This window comes from Pholis gunnellus, assembly GCF_910591455.1.
Source record: "Pholis gunnellus genome assembly, chromosome: 4".
Lineage (NCBI taxonomy): Eukaryota > Metazoa > Chordata > Actinopteri > Perciformes > Pholidae > Pholis > Pholis gunnellus.
Window position 1 is genome coordinate 28,074,163 of NC_136530.1, and position 20,047 is coordinate 28,094,209.

A 20,047-nucleotide genomic window follows, 5' to 3' on the forward strand; every position below is an offset into this window, starting at 1 on the left:
ATTTATTACCTCAGTAAACATTGTAAACATGAGTTTATGGTCTCAATCTCTAGTTTCAAGTCTTCTTCAATACAGCATGATGTTCATTTAGTAAATGATGGTCCATTTAGAGTCAAACAGACCATAAAGCAGGGTATGCTTTAGGGTGATTACAGACAAAAACCAAGACAAAAATCAACATGCTACGGACAAAAACCAACATGGTTACAGACAAACACCAACATGGCGACAGACAAAAAACAACATGGTTACAGACAAACACCAACATGGCGACAGACAAAAACCAACATGGCTACGGACAAAAACCAACATGGCGACAGACAAAAACCAACATGGCTACGGACAAAAACCAACATGGCGACAGACAAAAACCAACATGGCGACAGACAAAAACCAACATGGCTACAGACAAACACCAACATGGCTACGGACAAACACCAACATGGCTACAGACAAACACCAACATGGCTACAGACAAACACCAACATGGCGACAGACAAACACCAACATGGCTACAGACAAACACCAACATGGCTACAGACAAACACCAACATGGCGACAGACAAACACCAACATGGCGACAGACAAACACCAACATGGCTATAGACAAAAGCCAACATGGCTACAGACAAACACCAACATGGCGACAGACAAACACCAACATGGCTACAGACAAACACCAACATGGCTACAGACAAACGCCAACATGGCGACAGACAAACACCAACATGGCGACAGACAAACACCAACATGGCTATAGACAAAAGCCAACATGGCTACAGACAAACACCAACATGGCGACAGACAAACACCAACATGGCTACAGACAAACACCAACATGGCGACAGACAAACAACAACATGGCTACGGACAAACACCAACATGGCGACAGACAAACACCAACATGGCTACGGACAAACACCAACATGGCGACAGACAAACACCAACATGGCTACGGACAAACACCAACATGGCTACGGACAAACACCAACATGGCTACAGACAAACACCAACATGGCGACAGACAAACACCAACATGGCTACAGACAAACACCAACATGGCTACAGACAAACACCAACATGGCTACAGACAAACACCAACATGGCGACAGACAAACACCAACATGGCGACAGACAAACACCAACATGGCTATAGACAAAAGCCAACATGGCTACAGACAAACACCAACATGGCGACAGACAAACACCAACATGGCTACAGACAAACACCAACATGGCTACGGACAAACACCAACATGGCGACAGACAAACACCAACATGGCTACGGACAAACACCAACATGGCGACAGACAAACACCAACATGGCGACAGACAAACACCAACATGGCTACGGACAAACACCAACATGGCGACAGACAAACACCAACATGGCTACGGACAAACACCAACATGGCGACAGACAAACACCAACATGGCTACGGACAAACACCAACATGGCGACAGACAAACACCAACATGGCGACAGACAAACACCAACATGGCTACAGACAAACACCAACATGGCTACAGACAAACACCAACATGGCTACAGACAAACACCAACATGGCGACAGACAAACACCAACATGGCTATAGACAAAAGCCAACATGGCTACAGACAAACACCAACATGGCGACAGACAAACACCAACATGGCTACAGACAAACACCAACATGGCTACGGACAAACACCAACATGGCGACAGACAAACACCAACATGGCTACGGACAAACACCAACATGGCGACAGACAAACACCAACATGGCTACGGACAAACACCAACATGGCGACAGACAAACACCAACATGGCGACAGACAAACACCAACATGGCTACGGACAAACACCAACATGGCGACAGACAAACACCAACATGGCGACGGACAAACACCAACATGGCGACAGACAAACACCAACATGGCGACAGACAAACACCAACATGGCGACAGACAAAAAACAACATGGTTAAAGACAAAAAACAACATGGTTAAAGACAAAAAACAACATGGCTACAGACAAACACCAACATGGCGACAGACAAACACCAACATGGCGACAGACAAACACCAACATGGCGACAGACAAAAAACAACATGGTTAAAGACAAAAAAACAACATGGCTACAGACAAAAAATTAATTTCTGCAGCATATTTTGTCCCTTGCTTCCTTTAGTGCCGTTGCTCTTTGGAGGTATTTCTTCATTACAGCAATTAAGATCTCTGTCATCACACATATGGCAGGTGAGCATTGTATTAAGATAGACTTGAAACTAGAATTACCGCCTTGTGGTTGTATGCCTCCAACCACCAGTCATGTTGTCAAAAATGTCATTACTTCATAATGTTATCCTATAAGACATTTCTGTGAAATTGGCAAATTAGCATAAGAATTATTGAGTTCAGTTCATCCTTGAGTCCAAGTGTTTGCGCCAAATTTGAGGAGTCATTTAAAGGCTAAGACGATGAGTCTTATTGACAGTTGTGACACTTGGTCAAAATTGGTCAATAGTCTTGATTTATGATTCAAAATAGTGTAAAATATATCATTATATTATATGTTAAACAATTCTAGCAAAAGCACATAAAAAATTGGGTAGTAACTGTATTTGGGATGCAGAAGCTTCGACATTGTCTTAAAGGGGCAACTGCATCAAAGAGCATTGTGAATGGAAATGCAAACGAACAAGAGACTAAAGCGGAAATAAATCACCCCTGTGCTTTAAAAATTGCCATTGAGAACCTGATAGTGGTTGAGGCTAATTGACTTGTTTGTTGACAAGGTCTACTCGTAAGAAGACCTGAGGCGTTGCTTTCACCCCGCTGGCTTTAGTAGCATCGCATCCAGTCGTCTGGCGGCCGCTTTCGGGGGGAATATCCTGCCCGTCTTTTCCGACACGGGACATACAAGGGCGAGCAGTGTTGGCTTCTCTTTGTGGCAAGACTCCACGTGTAAACTTCCACCTTCCCCGAAACAAAGAGAAGGAGCCGCAGCCAACCTCTCTTCCACAAAACACTGTGAGGTTGGCCAGGTCAAGCAAACTAACATTGTAGCAAAATACATAAATCAGTACCCAGGAGACAAAAAACAGACAGAAGGGGAGATAGAAAGAGCAGGAAATGACAGTGTGACAGCAGAGACCGGACGGGCATCAACAGGTTTGACTTTCACTGCGGTTGAATCCAGCGTTCCTATTAGCAGTCAGGAGGCAGAGCGTCGGTGTAGAAGAGGTGACAAGAAAGGACCTTAACGTTGGAGGCGGCGACCTGAACGGCGGCGGGGGGAGGGGGTCAAGAGGGATCTTACCTCGAACATAAAGGTTAGCAGGAGCAGAGTAGCGAGTCCCTGCGCTGTTGACTGCCACACACTCGTACTTGCCCTGGTCCGACTCCTCGCTGTTCTCAATCTGAAGCGCTCCTGGGGAGGGAGGGCAGAATGTCAGAGTCCAAGTCGGCACTGCACACGTTCAAACTACCACACACACAGAGAAATGATGGTGGAGTAATATGAATCAGATACATACACACACACTAGTCCTTAACTGTCCATATCTTTGACACGTTTTCATTCTATACCTTTAAGATATCATTCAGCATTTATGTTTCTTCCTGTTATTTATTATTTGGTGGATTAGCTATATCTAATTATTCATGGCAATGACCAAATATTATCAGGTTTGTTCAAGATGATCCAGGACTTCTGTCCAACTTGCTCATTACTCAGCCCAGTCGCCAGGAAAAAATGTTGACATTCGAAGTTTCTGCAAACGATGGATACATTGAAGGAGGACGTTTTTGCATTCAGTCAGAGTGAGTTATGTAGTACAACGAGAGACCGTTATTGATAACGTGGTATGATAACGAGTATAACAAGTGAGAAAGTCCAACAATGGTGGGTGGAACAGGTGGTAGATGGGTCATACAAACACAAGACTTTCACTGCTCATGTCCTGTGTGAAACCAAAAGTAAACGTTAGAAAGTCAACTAAGGGCTGTTGTTATGTATTTAATCTAGCTACGTTGTCACTTTACATTGTTAACGTGACGTTACATTACTAATTCAACACAAACTTTTTTTTTAACCTTAACCAACTAGTATTGTTGCCTAAACCTAACCGAGCGTTAACCACATGATATTGTTATGATATGAAACGTGTTTTTGGTTCAGACAATTCAGCGTATCCTGTGGTTTTTAGAAACTTTCAATGCCAACATGTTTGTCAAGGGACTGGGTTGCTACTACTTGCTGTAGTGTCACAATAGTAGTGTGCAGAAGCTTAAAGGATACGGTTGGTAAAATCCTACTGTTTCTTGTTCTTGCACTGTCCCTTGGTTACTACAATCACAGGCACTGTAGTTTTTTCCCTAAATAGTCAATTGCACACAAAATGTGAATGAATCAACGGCTGTCTCACAGAGCCTCTGGCATGGCTGTAGAATCTTGGGCTTGTTGGACATCTTTTAGCTTTTTTTAGATGAAACTTAATATGTGTGAGTCATTTTTTGGCTTCATGCTGAAAGCCACAGAGCAGGCAGGGAAGGTATTGAGCGACACACTAACATTGTTGGTTCAGTGCTTTCATGGAAGTTATTCACATCAAACACCAACATTATCTCTAAATGCATTTTTGGAAATGACTGATCTAAGTTCTCATTGGCTCAGATGTTTCAAATAAACCATTACATTTTCTAAAAACTGCATGAAACAGTTAGTAGTTGCATATGTGATATTGTCATATTACCACCTGATCATAGAAAACAAATTATTTTTAAGCTGGCGGATGATGGAAGCTTTCTCTTCAAAGTCTACATACTGTATGAAGACCTTCCAGTAAAAGCTTTTTGAACACATTGTGGAGCAGACTTTGTCCCAACAGCTCTCAGCAAACCGTCTTAGGATGGTCTGAAAACTTTTTAGGGTTTTTTCCAATGTGACAAAGAGGACATGCAGAGAGAAACATTGCAGAGAGAAACATGTCAGTTCTGGCACATAAGATGTAATTAAAGTTACTAGAAAGAACCTTTATTTTGTGTTGATTTTGGTGGCCCCTGTGGATAAAAGCGGTAGTGCTTGTATGAGAACTAACACCTTGTTTTGTAAAGATCTGCAGCTGCCGGACTCTCTTTTGAAAACTTCGAATTTTACTGCAGCAGAGTCTGACAGTCTTCAGCCTGGGTCTGGTCGCTGACTGGAGGATTTGCTGGAGTCTGAAGATGGTTCCGGTGAAACTGTTTCGTCTGATGTTGCTGAATGTTGTTAAATAACTATATAGAAATAGCCAATCTTCCCTCTGATGATCTCATTTGCACAAGTCATTTAAGGGCATCAGTATTAAATTGAGACTGTTTCAAAACCAGTTAAAAGTTCCTTGTAACAACTTTAAAGACACTTTATTGCTTAAATCCAAAATTAGCAGAGATATTTTAAACGCCCTGATTGGTTTGCCCTCCAATGATCACTGCTCTAAAAGCAATCTTTGTGTATGCTAACCATCTTGTTAAGAGCTTTCATTTTGGGGGAAATGAAAGATAAAACTTACCTGGCAGCGTGATTTAAATCCATTCATTTCATAACAACTCCATAGCATTTATACAAACATTTCATAATTAGTTATCAGTAGAGACGTTAGGTTTGAGATAGAGAACATAAATGTGTTCTTAGCGACTATGCAATATTATATATCGGCAGTGAATGTAACATACATCATGCAGTTTTACCGTGGACAATAAGAAATGTGACAAATAAAAAACAGGTTAACAATGTACATATTTCAGAATACAATCCTGAAATGTAACATGGGATGGGTTTGTAACATGATGTTATGAACTACTTTTAAGAAAAATCAGCGGTTGAAGATAATGTGCATGTGGAAACATCCCTGGTGAGTCTGGTGCAGACAGTGAGCCCAGAGATGGAGGAGGAGCAACCTTCATCTGGGATGCGTGTCCTCAAACTACTCTCTCTCTCTCTCTCACACACACACACACACACACACACACACACACACACACACACACACACACACACACATGCACAGACAGCATGTGGGCAAGCCTTTCTCCTACATATCACAAGACATCCCTTCAGAACGATAACGAAACAGCTCACATTGAGAGTCAGTCACTGTAGACAAGTGTGAAGTAGTGTATCTTAGCAGAAATATCTTTCTCTAGTTATCTATTTCAAACTTTACACTGTGCGATGATTGCTTATCTCATTGCACACTCTTGCGTTTTAGGCAGTGGTGGGCCGTCAGGGCCTGCAAAGCCTTCTCTGCTGGCCTAAACAGAATCACAAAGTTATAGCTATTTTATAATTTAATAATTTTTCTTAAATACACTACATGTATCATAATTTATAAAAATATTTTTCCCATTATCTTATTTTCTCATTGCACAGCTCCTGTGTTCCTCAGATGCTCTACCTCCAGTGCAGCTTGTTTTAAGTAGAGCTTTTATCCAATCAGATTTCACCTCTGTGTCTCTAGGTAGAAGAGAGGCCAGAGGCCTGCAGACTCACCAGTGCCTCCATGTGCAGCTTAAGTGAATGGGGACGATATTATTGATTGGCATAGTGTTCAACCAATCAGATCTTTAGTTTGAGATTCTTAGACACGCCAGAGCGGCTTGCAGGCCTACAGCTACGTCAGCATTAGCAGCAGTGCTGCAGTGAGATTCTGTGCTGTGATTGGTCAGTGGGCGAGCATGTGACTGTCGTGAAACTAAACTTACAGCAGAGGCTTAGTTGAGTAGTGAGAGTTCATATTGAAAGATATGAATGAAATTACGATATTTTTGCATTTTGCTTGGTGTAGATTTTTTTTTTACCTAGCTTTGTTTTTTAACACTCAATGGCTGAAAGAGGAGAAACGGATTTGTGAGTTGGGATTTAACCGTGGGATTAATCTTTGTCAGCAAAGAAAGGAGGATGTGATCAGCATTTGGTAAGTAACTGGTTGGTTTTTTTACATCTAATATCTGAATGGCTCTTGAGTGTGTAGCAGAATGTGTGTTACTGCTGTTGTTTTTCCGTTAAGCTAGTTAGCCTAGCCTCCCGGAACACTTGCGGAGCATCAGCTGTTTTTTGTTGTGGTTCTTTTTGTTCCGGTTCAGAGGTCACACAGACCGCTGTCTCCTAGTGAGCACAGAAAACATTATGCTAAATGCTTAGTTCTCTCCTGAGATTTGCAAAAACGGATGACGTCTGCTCTGACCTCTGCGTGAAAACAGTGAATCAGTGCTGCCAGAGAAGGTGTGTGTGACTTCTTGCAGATGAAGGCCTGAACGAAAATGTTAGAAGCTGACAAAACTTCCACCGGCCGTCAGACGTTGAGCCTTCAATAGCGGAGCGTGTGTTTCCTCTCTCTGCAGCTGCCGAAGGACGGCGTGCAGACAGGGAGGTCAAACCTTTACACCTTGACGACGAGCACTTTGCAGACTACTAATTCTTTGAGAGTTATCTTATTGGACTAACTTCCATGACCCGGCTCACTGGAATGACCGAGGTCAGTGCCATCTACAGTAGCAGCTGAGCATTCATGTGTTCACATATGGTTTGGTTTAAGGTGCTTTCACACCTAACCTGTTGTGGTGCAGTTCGCTCATTTGGTTCCGTTTGTTAAGGCGGATTGAAAAGCTGTCAATCAATACTCTGTTCCAGACCAAACATTTAAGCTAAGACCACCTGAAATGGTGGGTCTGGGTCCACTTCAGATCAGACTGTGCAGCAAAATTCTTTGGTTGAAGATGTGATCCCTGAAAAAGTACTTTTATCAGACGTAAATCAAGTGCTAGGCTGGTATTTAGTCCATCTGCTAATAATGGAAACGTCTCACAAAGTGATTTGTAAGGTCAATTTATGTTTGGTAACCATGGTAACACGTGTGGGGCTCGTCCCCTGATACATCAAAGTGAAACAGAGTTAAAATAGATAAAGTATTGTGATTCTGTCTACTTGTGTATTGTATGTATTTTAGCAGTTTCCTCCATCAGTCCATTTTGTGTTGAAGGTGCTGACCAATAAATGTCTTGTAAATGTGTAAGTCACTGTGAAGATATCATGAACCAGAACTAAAAAGGAAATGTTTTTTTTCATTTAATGGCTACATCTGGTGACCTGTATCGTCACCCCTTCACAGACGGCTGAGAAAAAGGTTTATAATAGTGACGGCAAATACAGTTATATTTAACAGGGCTTGAACGCTTTCTTTATCACCTGGTATCTTTGACGTCTCAAAAGCAATCAATAAATCAAATTTAAAAGATACCTTATCTGTATCTTGTTTGTTTATTATGATCATTTTGGGGGAGTGGCTTTGGAGGGTGGCCTGAAGGGACGGCCTGTCAGATGGCAACTTTCTCGCTAGAGTTAGTGAATTTTGGAGCTAGTGCTGTTAGCTACTTTTTATTGGAACAGAGTGAGCAACACTTTCACACCGCGTTCTCAGTGCCGCATTCACACTGTGAAGGTGAGCTCTTTCTTTCACAGCATGGGTTTGTGGTGTTGGTAGGCCTGTATGGATACTGAATGTGTATGGTGAGTAGTGTTAGATTCTAATTGATGTGACAAATTAAACCAAGATTCACATTATTCTGGTCCTGGTGAACCTAAGACCACCATGTAGAGGTGAATCCGAGTGGCTAAGATTGACAGACTGAACAAACGGCACCAAACATTTAACAGCAGACGTGAACACAACCAAAATAAGAACCTATTACGTTTGTCTAGCTAGTTTCTGTTCCCTGGTTTCCTGATGAAATCATTTTCCAACAAGCGACTTTTTGTTCCACTTAATGGTAAATGGTGTTTGTTAGCATAATGCTAACCCTTTGTTAGCCCACTGCTGCCTGCAAATGAGCAGAGGAACAACCCATTCTCATTCTGAACTCGTCAAATACCGGTCTGATACTGACGTACCGAGGCACCCTTTATCATCTTTTTGAGACGCACTGGGCTTTAAATAAACTCCAATATAAATCCATCCACGTCATTATTTGAAGCTCAAAGCAAATTAAGTAATGTATAACGTCCGCTAAGGGTGGGACGGGTTGAATGGTTGGGTCAAACATGTAAAACTAAGAGCCAACGTTGACTTATTTCCTCACGTGAGTTGTTGGTGTTGTAATTCCTCTGAGTCCCGTGAGTCTTTTGTCAGTCAAGTTACCGTCAACCCCAATCTTAATCGAACTAAATGAAAAGATGCTATCCATGTAACAAGAGTATATTGACACCTTTTCCCTGCTACGTCCACAACTGAAGCTAACAGGGTGCCTAGGACATACGACATAGTTTGAAGCTTAGGAGCACAGACCAAGCGTTGGTTTTTGACGGGTTGGGAGTGAGAGTGTCGTGGCAGGAACATCGGCTGGTAAGCTTTCGAAGTAAACTATCGTCAGTGGTTTTATTTGAGAACATAGTCACTAGCAAGTGAGTACTTGTCTACCGTTTCTATGAGCCCACACACGCTCCTGAAGAATGTGGTGACGGCAGAGAGAGTGGACGGAGTGCTGGAAATGGGACACACTGAAAGTGACAGGAGGAGGAGGACAAAGGCGATGGAGGGGAGGGGGCAGTGAAGAGGAGAAGGAGGATGAGAAGACTTTTTTGTACTCAGCATTCTTACCTCTGATTGGTGTACCACCTGGTGAGGTAATTTGAATGCAAATAAGATTAGAGATAACCATTAGCATTAAGAGAAAAGAAAAAAAGTGAAACAGAGAAAGACAAGAATGGCAGGAGAGCAAAGAGAGGAGAAACAGCCGAGATAAGAGCGACTGCTATTCTCACCATTTAATTAAAAAAACTTGTTTCAGTGTTAGCTGAAAGTGAGAAAAACTCTTCCTCATCATTTTCAATCAAAATCAATTTAATAAATGATAACTGTGCAAAAGGTATTCTTGGTGAAAACCCTTTTCTCTTGTACAAACGTGTGTTCTTTTTTTCCCCACAAGCTCAAAATGGTGTAAATTATGTATGCATTCATACCTCAGCTACGGCTGTCAGTCTGTCATTTGTGCACCTGGTTATTTACTTTCACATGGTGCTTATTTGCTTGATACACCTGGCTATTTGCTCCACAGACCTGGCATCCTGTTGTCATCATAGAGCTCCTGATTCCCCACACCTGCTTTTTTCCCCCCTGACAGCACCTGGCTATCAAGCACTTGACCCCTCATTCACCGACAACACTCCTGTGTTGGTTCTGTCTCCTGCATCCTGCCGTAACAGGGCAGATAAGAACACTAGCTGCTTGATCTCCTTCTGATGCAATTCAAAGAAACCTGCACTCGTGTCCTGGAATACACTGCAACGTCGCTGCCTCGATGGTGGATAATAATATCAAGCTCCAAAATTAGCGTTCTATTGATGTATTTTTATCACAGTTGTCATATCATTCGGGACATTTAATCTTGTGCCGGCATTTTCCCCTGTGCACCATTTAGGGCTGAACGATTCGAGGAGAATATCTAATTGTAACCAATATTCAAATTTTTATGGCTGTTATTTTCTATGAATCAAGCTTACAGCACTTTTAAACAAGTTATGCGTGTACCCAGTGTAATCAGATAAAATAATGATAATAATAAAGCTTCTGGTTAGGGTCCTCCAAGAGTTCAAACCAGACATCAAGAGCGATGCTGTGCTTGATTTCCAAACTCTGTAAAAACTGGTGGATTCTTCTATAGACACATTTACCAATCAAGCTGGAAATTAAGCCCTGCTTGACAGTTTAGTGGGAGATTCTGACATTTCCTCCACCGGCTGCTTGCTTATACTTGACAACTACTGTAATACCCAGTCGCGAGCGACAAGCTTGTGTAACTGACAAGTTGGAGGAAGAAGTTAACTACAACTCCCAAGGAGTGTGTTGAGAAAATTGACGAGCCAATTTGCAGCTTAAATCAATTGACTTTTGAATTGTGTATCCATGTTGGATAAATTCAGCGACTAAAGCGCTGTGTTTCATTCTCAACTGCACGGACAAAGTGGCTTTGACCCTTACCGGTTTCTTCTCCACGGCAATGGCTGCCTGGGTATCATTTCATTTCTAAGAAACAAAGTTAAAATGATCAACACATCCAGAACCAAGTTGTTGATGCCTAGATCATTTATCGGAAGCAAGCCCCAACACTTTGGTGTTCTTGCACTAAAACAGGTCTACTTTCCTCCTAATAGTGCAGAAACCGGCATTCAGAGAGCATAATGCAACAGCAACAGAGACTTTTTTTTTGTTTTTGTTTGACTATCTCACAGAATTAATTTGAATTAGCTACAGTTGAATACATTTCCTGGCAGCAGTTGTCATTATAGCTGATGGAAAGTCTGGGTCACCAACTAAACCTTGCACCTGCTTCAGCTTATTAAGACACTGTTCATAACAGGTTACATAATTAAAATGGCAGCTCTTATGATTCTCACATCGCAATTTTAAAAATGACTAATCGTTCAGCCCTGTTAGTATTCATTGTGATAACACAGTAGTAGCATTTCCTCCTATAATCTTGCATGTCCCTGGTGTAGGGAATCTTTAGCTATTGTCACCATTTGGGCATATCAGGTCACATGCAGCAAACGGCAGAGGGAGGGATGGTTACCATGCAGATGCCGGTGATCTGGATGATAAACCAAGCCGCTCTCCAGTGTCAGATAGGTGGTGAGAGATAGCAGACGGGAGGGGGGGCCCTGGAAGCTGTGTGTACCCTGGGGTCTGATGAAGGGGGACATCAGCAGCTTTCAGAGGGCCGGGCTGGGCAAGACTGAGACCTGCCATGACTTCCCTCCACGGCCTTCTCACAGCCGGAAGAATCCCGCGCCTCTACAGCATGAAACCAGGGTGTCATGACAGGTTTGTGGGGTTTCATTGTGAAAAATAATATGACTTTATTATATTTTCACAATGTCTGGATTGGGAGGTTTTTTGTCCGTTGTAGCGTCCATCCAAAACAAAGTTAAGTACTGAATTCACAGCCCTCATATTTCATTTGACAACTTAGCAACTTAGATGATGAACTGGTGGTGCGTCGTTTGAAACCTCCATCCATATTTTTTTCCATTTTGCCCTTTCCAAGCAGAACGAATGGAATCGAAACAAAATCCCATCATGTGGATGGTGGAGCTCCTCTTGTCCACATGGCGAAGTGTTCTTGGGGTCAGAAACTGAACCCCAAGTTTGGCGAGCACCATGCATGGTAGCCAGTGTGTAGTCCGCTTACCATGGAAACATGATTGGCTGTTAGAGGGGACCTCCATTGAGTTCATACACCACTATCAGTTTTCTTGCCATAGGGAGTACTACTGAGCCTCTGAAAACAGTTTGTCTTTTGTGGCCCTGGAGGAGCTTTGTCCAATCTGAGAAAATAACCCTGATGACGTCGTAGTGATGTCACTATCTAGGCTTGGGCTTGTAGACTACAACTTGAAAACCGAAAGCCTTTGCTACACACTGGTAGCAGTGTTCTTTTACCAGGCAGGAAATAACTCTTGTTTGTCTATTGTTTCCATTGTGTGATCCAGTATTTTTACAAGCAAGCCTATTGGTGTAGCGGTACACAAAATGTATGGTTTGTTACGTGCCATGGTTGGCTACGTTTTCGTCACAGCAGAAGCTAATTGACTATTGGAGTTCAGTTTAGGCTTTCAGTTAAAAAGCTGGTGCTGATGCTGAGTTAAAATGGACAAGTTAGAGCGACAAACAGGGCTGTGGATAATTCCTGGATGACTGTGGCCTGTGCACATTTATATGATGCGCACGTGACAGAGTACTATAACATGGGTCAAGCTCTGTGATAGACATATTTAGGTCATAGTGTGTCAAATAGGTTGGCATGCTTGAATTCTCAGAGATACTCACATTTTCCGTCCTTTCCACCTCTCTGCCCAGTGTTATAACTTATAAAACTATAACGCTCCCAAACAGATCTAAATTACAGAGGAGGCTCTTCCAGCTCTGGTTTACGTTCGCCATACTATTGACACAGGCTAACCAGGTTTAGCTAGCAGACAGAGACTGTCCCACTATCAAAGCGTTCAGGGGGGAACTCGCACTCTCGAGTTCATGTTCCACAGTTTCTGAGTCTAATTTTTTTTTTATTTATTTATTTGCACAATTCAAACAATAAAATTTCAAAACAAACAAACATAACAGAGATAAATGAATATCACAGTGCAGGAGGAGGCAGAAAGCCAACTGGGCTTATTTGAAGCCTCCACCTATATAATATTAAAATTTTTCAAAATTACAAACATAAAGTATGAATAAGACATTACATTACAACGAAAGAAAGGAAGAAAGAATGAAAGATAAGATAAAAAATAATGTAATTGTGTCAAGTGTGTGCGAGCATGTGTGTGGATGTGAGAGTGAGCATTGTCCTGTGTTTGTTCAGTGATGTTGGTTTATACACCTGCAGTAGCTCATAAGCAATAGTAATACAAGTCCCTATGAGTGAAACAATTATAAATGTAATGTAGCAGACAAAACAAGAAAGACATGAACAATAATACATAAAAGACTGTTACAAGACCGCAGTTAGATGTTCTTTTAGGCACCTTTGGAAACATTTTACAGAGAGACATTTTTTAGTTAAGTGGGAAAAGTCATTCCATAATTTGGTTCCCCTGAACCTTATTGAAAATTGACCTCTGCTAGTCAGTAATTTAGGAGGATGAAGATGTGAGGATTGGCGAGTTGAGTATGAGTGAACCTGTGAATTGAATTTGTAGTAAGTCTTGAAATGATCAGGAATATTCCCTTCACCAGAAAGTATCTTATAAATGAAAACACAAGTTTGGGAAGTGTTGATGTTATAAATATTGAGAATCTGCAATTTCTGAAATAGAGGAGCAGAAGATGAGTGTGACTGTGATCGGGTTGCGATCCTAACAAAACGTTTCTGGAGGACCATCATTTTTTGCAGAGAAGTAGGGAAAGTACTTGCCCAAACTATATTACAATATGAAAGATAAGGATAAATGATGCTGTAATAAAGAATAAGTAGACAGTCTGCAGAGACAAGATGTCGAACCCTACTTATTATTCCAATAGATTTGTTTATTTTTCTACTAACACAGTCAATCTGTTTACTCCAACTTAAACTCTCATCAATAATAACTCCTAGGAATTTTGTAGATGACACTTGAGGCATCTCAACAGATTCAATTTTAATTTTAGATAAATCCTTAGAGTAAGATTTTTTGCCACTGAAAATAATAAAATTAGATTTTTTGATATTCAAAGATAGTTTATTTAATTTGAACCATGTAGCGTAGGCAGTTAAACCAGCATTAACTTCCATAATCAGTGAATTGAAATTTGAATGAGAAAGAAGTAGGGTTGTGTCATCTGCAAACATTATCGGAAAAAGGCTTTTTGACACATTAGACAAATCATTAATATAAATAAGGAATAATAATGGTCCAAGAATGGAGCCCTGTGGAACCCCACATATTAGACTGGCTTTGTTTGAATAACAACCTTTAACACAAACAAACTGTCTTCTGTTGGAGACATAATCTTTTAACCATTTGTATGCAATGTCATGGAATCCATATTTATGCAGCTTTTCCAATAAAATATTATGGTTTACTGTATCGAAGGCTTTGGAAAGGTCTAAGAAAATACTGCAGGTAAATTCGTTATTGTCAAGTGCAGAAATAACTTTATCAACAACGTAAAGTAAAGCCATATAAGTTGAATGATTTTTACGGAAACCGTACTGGTGTTTGTAAAGAATTGAATTAGACTCGACATGAAGCATTATCCTTTTTTGTACAATTTTTTCTAGTATTTTTGAAAAACAAGGCAATATAGATATGGGTCTATAGTTGTTAAAACAACATGGATTTTCTGCTTTAAACAAAGGAATAACTTTGGCAATTTTTAAATCTTCTGGCACAACACCTGTTTTCAAAGACAAGGTGAAGATGTGAACAAGTGGCTGCAATATTGACTGTTTCACCTGTTTGACAAGAAATGCAGAAATGTTGTCATGGCCAGCCGAAGATATTTTAAGATCATCAATTATATCACTTATTTCTTGAATATTTGGGGGCATAAAATTCGAGATAATAGGGACATTTGTTGGAATAAAATCCAGTGGATTCCCATGACAAGCCGGAATATTGTTAGCTAATTCATGACCAATATTTACAAAGAATTCATTAAATTTTTGGGCGATATCAAATGGCTTGTCAAGAGAATTATCACCATCCAAAAAGACTGAAGGAAGCGCTGGGGTCGTCTTTTCTCTTTGCAACACTTGATTTATTACTTTCCATGTGTTTTTTATATCTTTTGAGCACTTCATAAATGTTTCACTATAATATTTCTTTTTTGTAGATCTAATGATATGGGTGTAATTATTTCTACAGGATTTATAAGCCCCATGAGTAAGAGGCGTAGGATTAGAAACATATTTTCTGTACAGTTTATTTTTTTTCCTCAGCAGTTTCAGTAAATGTATTGTAAACCAGGGATTACTAACTTTAGTGCTTTTCTTGGTGGAACTACAAATTGGAAAACAATCATTGAAACTAAGGTTAATAACTTTCATAAACTTCTGATATGCCAAATCAGCGTTATTTTCAACATATACATCATCCCATGAAATACTGGTAAGAATATCTTTAAATGATGAAATATTTGATTTGCTCATCATTCTTTTCTGCATCATTGTCTTAGTATGTTTAGCTCTCTTAATCTCGAATAAAGAGTACTGAAAAATGGGGAAATGATCAGACAAGTCGGAATACAAGACTCCAGATTTGGATCCTTCACTCAAAGAATTGGTTAAGATGTTATCAATCAAAGTCACTGAATTTTCTGTAACTCGTGTTGCTTTATGAATAAGAGGAAAAAAGTAACTAGAGTAAAGAATATTGAGAAAATCCCCAGTAGGAGTATGTAGTCGATTTTTCAAAAGGTTTATATTGAAATCTCCTAAAATATAACAAAGTTTATCCTCATTGTTTATCAGGTCAAGAGAACAGCCCAGACTGTCATTGAAAACTTTGATGACAGAATCAGGTGGGCGATAGATAGCACCAACAATAACATTCTTTCCACCAGAGACACCAGAGAGCTCTAAAAAAACAGATTCCACCTCATCCCCATCCGACTTCAAAGTGAGATCATCCCTAATTTTGAATTCATAGTCACCGTGAATAAACAGAGATACTCCACCTCCACATCTATTCTCTCTTACATAGTGAACTGAATTGTATTTTGGTATTTTAAAGATTTCTCTTGAGTCCTCAGTAAGCCATGTTTCTGACAGGGCAATAACTGAAAAATCATGCTTCAGTAAAGATAAATAATGAATTAATTTGTCATAATTGTTAGGAAGACTTCTTATATTCAGATGAAAAGTAGAGAATGTATTACGTGGCAGAGAAACACAGAAGTCATTAAACTGAGTTTCGTCATAAAAACTACAGAGGCTAGATACATCAAGTGAAGAAAAAAAATGTAAATCTGGGTCAATATCAAAATTATAAGAGTCACTGGTAGAGAGATCAAAAGGCGTAAAGGTCTGGCCTTCCAGATCAGATCTGTTGTAGACCATAGTGTGTGAAAATTCAAGTGTATTAGGATAATGTAACTGGAATTTTTGGGCATATCAAAAATTCACATACTGAGGTCAACGTCCTGTATCGAACAAGTCAGGACAAATACTTGGAAGCTTAACCCGTACTAAGGGATACAAGTCCGAATATATCTGACTTTGCTGGTTTACCATTTTTATTTATCTGTCTCTTGCGAGTGTACCAACATTCTGGAGTTGCAGTACTACATCAATGGAGTGCCCCTTTAATAGCCAATGACTGCAAACCAATTCAGCTGGGGCCAGCTTTGTCCACACATTGGCCACTGGAGTTTGTTGCTTTAAGTACTGACAAAAAAAAGAAAGATTTGAAAATAAATAGTCTTCAGTGACTGATGGTATTGTGGTCAGTGTAAACACACAGTTATTACTGTGTTTGAGAATCAGGAACCTTTCACTCTAGCATTGTTTTTCTGCAGAATAGCTTTGTCCGGCTTTCTTTCCCATGGTCCTGGGCTTTCAGATCCCGGGCTGGCAGTCGCAGAGCTCGCTGGTCCAGCACCCAGAGTGTCCATCGCTGGTCTGGATCAAATCCCTCTTCAATGCGTAAGCTTTGGGTTCTAATTACTTGCAGACAGTTGAGCTCTGGAGCACCAAAGGAAGCCAGACGACTTTTTTTTCCTTCCTTTTTCCGAAAGAGAGCAAAGGTCTCAAATTGAAAAATGAAGCTATTAGTGTTTCTTAATGGATCAAAGTCATTTAATAGGAATAACTAATTCAGGAGCAAATCCAATCACTCCTCTATATAATGAATTCTATTGCAACAAATACATTGAATAATTGCAAAGTGCTGACTTTGCACATGGCTACATATTTTCCCTTTGCCTTGTGTGGCACAGGATAACTCTGATTTTTCATTAAAGGAAGTCAGCCATCTGTGCTCGGCTGCTGTGGGACTGCATGTGACGACGGGGCCCTATGAAACAAATTGAAACAAATTGCCGTGCTATTTGGTTAATAATACATGGCGTGTTTGTCCCTACCTAAGGCCCAGACTGCCACATGGGAAAAACTCTTCAGAGTGGACTTCAAAGCCAGTGATATCCTAGAGCGTGTCTGTCAGCGTTGAGACGAGAGGATGGGGGAAACCTGCTTCAGACTCTCGCTGCGAGGGCTGGCGGGGAAAGTTGATGTTGCGTAGGTGCTTGCAACTTTTTTGGCAAGGAGCGAATGTTTCTATTTTCTCACAGAGAGCGAGAGAAAGGGCAGCTGCTGTGTGCGTGGAGCTCGGTTGCTCAGCCTGCAGCCGTCCAGCTCTGCTGCGAGCTGGTTTCTGGCGGAGAAAGATGCCCTCTCTGCTCCCTTGGACCCCGGCCACCTCCTCACAGAGCCCGCTTCACACGGTCAGCCCCGGCGTTAACATTCATCACTGTCTGTGGAGGGTTGAGCACTGTTGGCACGCCACTGCTCCCGCACAGGTGCTGATCAGGGCAATCACTGCAATCTAAGTCGGAACCCTTATATTTCTATCACGAGCTTATTGTGCGTTTTGCCTTCTGAAAATCAAAAAGCACATCTTTCGCAATTCATTTAAGTGTCGTTATTTTTTCACGTAAATTATATCTGTTGTGCATCGGTACCCCTCAACCTGTCAATGTCCCATGTGAGCCATGATTTTGTAAACCGAATCCTACCCGGTATAAATGGTCAGGTATCACCGATTGCCGTACAGAGACTCCCAACATGTCGAGATGAGTGCTTTACCTGAACGCAGCTGTTTTATGCGCCCGTTGCTGCTGCCGATGTCCACAGGTAGGAAGTCTTTGAACCAGTAGATCTCCGGGTCGGGGTTGCCGCTGGCCGCACACAGCATCGTGGCCGTGCGCGTTCTCTCCACGACCTTCAGCTGGGGCCCCATGTCGATGGTGGGGAAGCCGTGGGGGATCTGGTCCTCTGCGACAAAGATGGACACAAACAAGCAGGAAATTCAAACATAGCTAAATCCACCTCCAATGTAAATACCGCTGGGCCACTGCATGACTAATCCTTCTATGGAATTTCTCCTCACGGTTCTGTGTGAACGACAGCAAGGGTGATGCAATTTCACCCCGAGTGGAACGGGTGCTGGAAGAGGACGGCCCCCCAACCGCGCTCACATAATCTGAGACGCTCAGCGCGGTCAAATGCCAAATCCTGCCAAAATTATGGATGAAACATAATAAAATCATGGGCTGAAAAATCCCATTCCACACCTCCGTCCATGCAACAGTCAGAGCCTCACACACCTCCTCTCATCATCATGGCATCCACACAGCATCAAAAAGGATCCTGTGATTGTTGCCTGGTTACAATACAAACAGTTTATTCAACATGAACTAAACAGGGGTTCTCAACCTTTTGTAACAAAGCCCCCCTTTCATTGTTGAAACCAAAAGACCACCTTCCCAAATAAAAGAGAAAAAACATGACGGAAAATAAACTGGGCTGTGGCACGCCGCTTTCAGCTGTAATGTAAATACATTCTGCTTCCCCTCAGGCGAACGAGACACAATTCAAGCCTGTGCATTCTCGTCTCCTTATTGTAATTTGAATAATGAATCTGACAGTCAGCGGTGAGGAGATGATGCGCTGCAGAACAGCAGGCTGCTGCCAGATGTGACGTAATGGCAGCTGAGGATAAGGATCTTATGTAGATCATAAGATCACAAAAGATACAAAAGAGATGGACTCACATGTCTGACTTATTCCTTTAAAGACTGCCATCATTAGAAATGATGGTTATGAATACGTGGCTATAAGAGCGTAGTTAGCCTCTGCTACAACCATGGGGAAGTCTGAGGAAAGTGATATGTTAAAAACTCACCTTACTTTTTATTGACCAGACACAAAGGTGAAAACTTTGACTCATCGAGTTGATGGTCTGTCAGGTACTTGTAGATCAAAACGTCCCTTTATATTAACATTTAAGAGAGACATCAAGGGTAGTGATGGGAACTGATTTTGTCTTCTTTTTTTTTTAAAGGGGGGATTCAACTGTTTTGATTGCATGAAAGAAAGTCAACTTTTTTTTTCTGAGATTCCTGATTTCATGCACATGGCGGTGTGCTCCTTATACTACGACAGTTTCACTTCAATTAGATAGAAAAAATGACAATAAATGGCCTTGCTTACAGTATCACTATATATAGTATCGTAAGCCCTGTATCATGATACGTATCGTAACGCCGGATTCCCGCCAATACACACTACTAATGACTGAGAATGATCAAAATGGTCCTAAAAAGTTACATCAAAAAAGAGTGGTTGGGCATAGAGGCACCTGGCACACACCAGACTGACAGTGGAATCCATATCAGGGCAACAACAAACCCAGCAACAGCTGTCTTGTTGAAACAGACCCAGAGGAGGGGTTAAATTCTCTAACATGATGTCAAACGGTAAAATTTGTATTTCATTACAGAAAGATCTTTAGCGATTTTTGTATTGAGCTTTTCCATTTTGGTCATTTT

At 41.2% G+C, this 20,047-nt stretch overlaps 1 protein-coding gene across 1 annotated transcript in view; it reads right to left on the bottom strand.

The window, feature by feature from the left end:
* The window catches only part of ptprfa (protein tyrosine phosphatase receptor type Fa), a gene marked incomplete at its 5' end in the record, with an annotated part of 228,342 nt that overhangs the window by 155,658 nt on the left and 52,637 nt on the right, over positions 1-20,047 (bottom strand). Inside the window, 2 exons of the mRNA XM_079158514.1 lie at positions 3,304-3,414; positions 18,303-18,491. Of these exons, the coding sequence (XP_079014640.1) occupies positions 3,304-3,414; positions 18,303-18,491 (300 nt within the window). The remainder of the gene's footprint in view (positions 1-3,303; positions 3,415-18,302; positions 18,492-20,047) is intronic.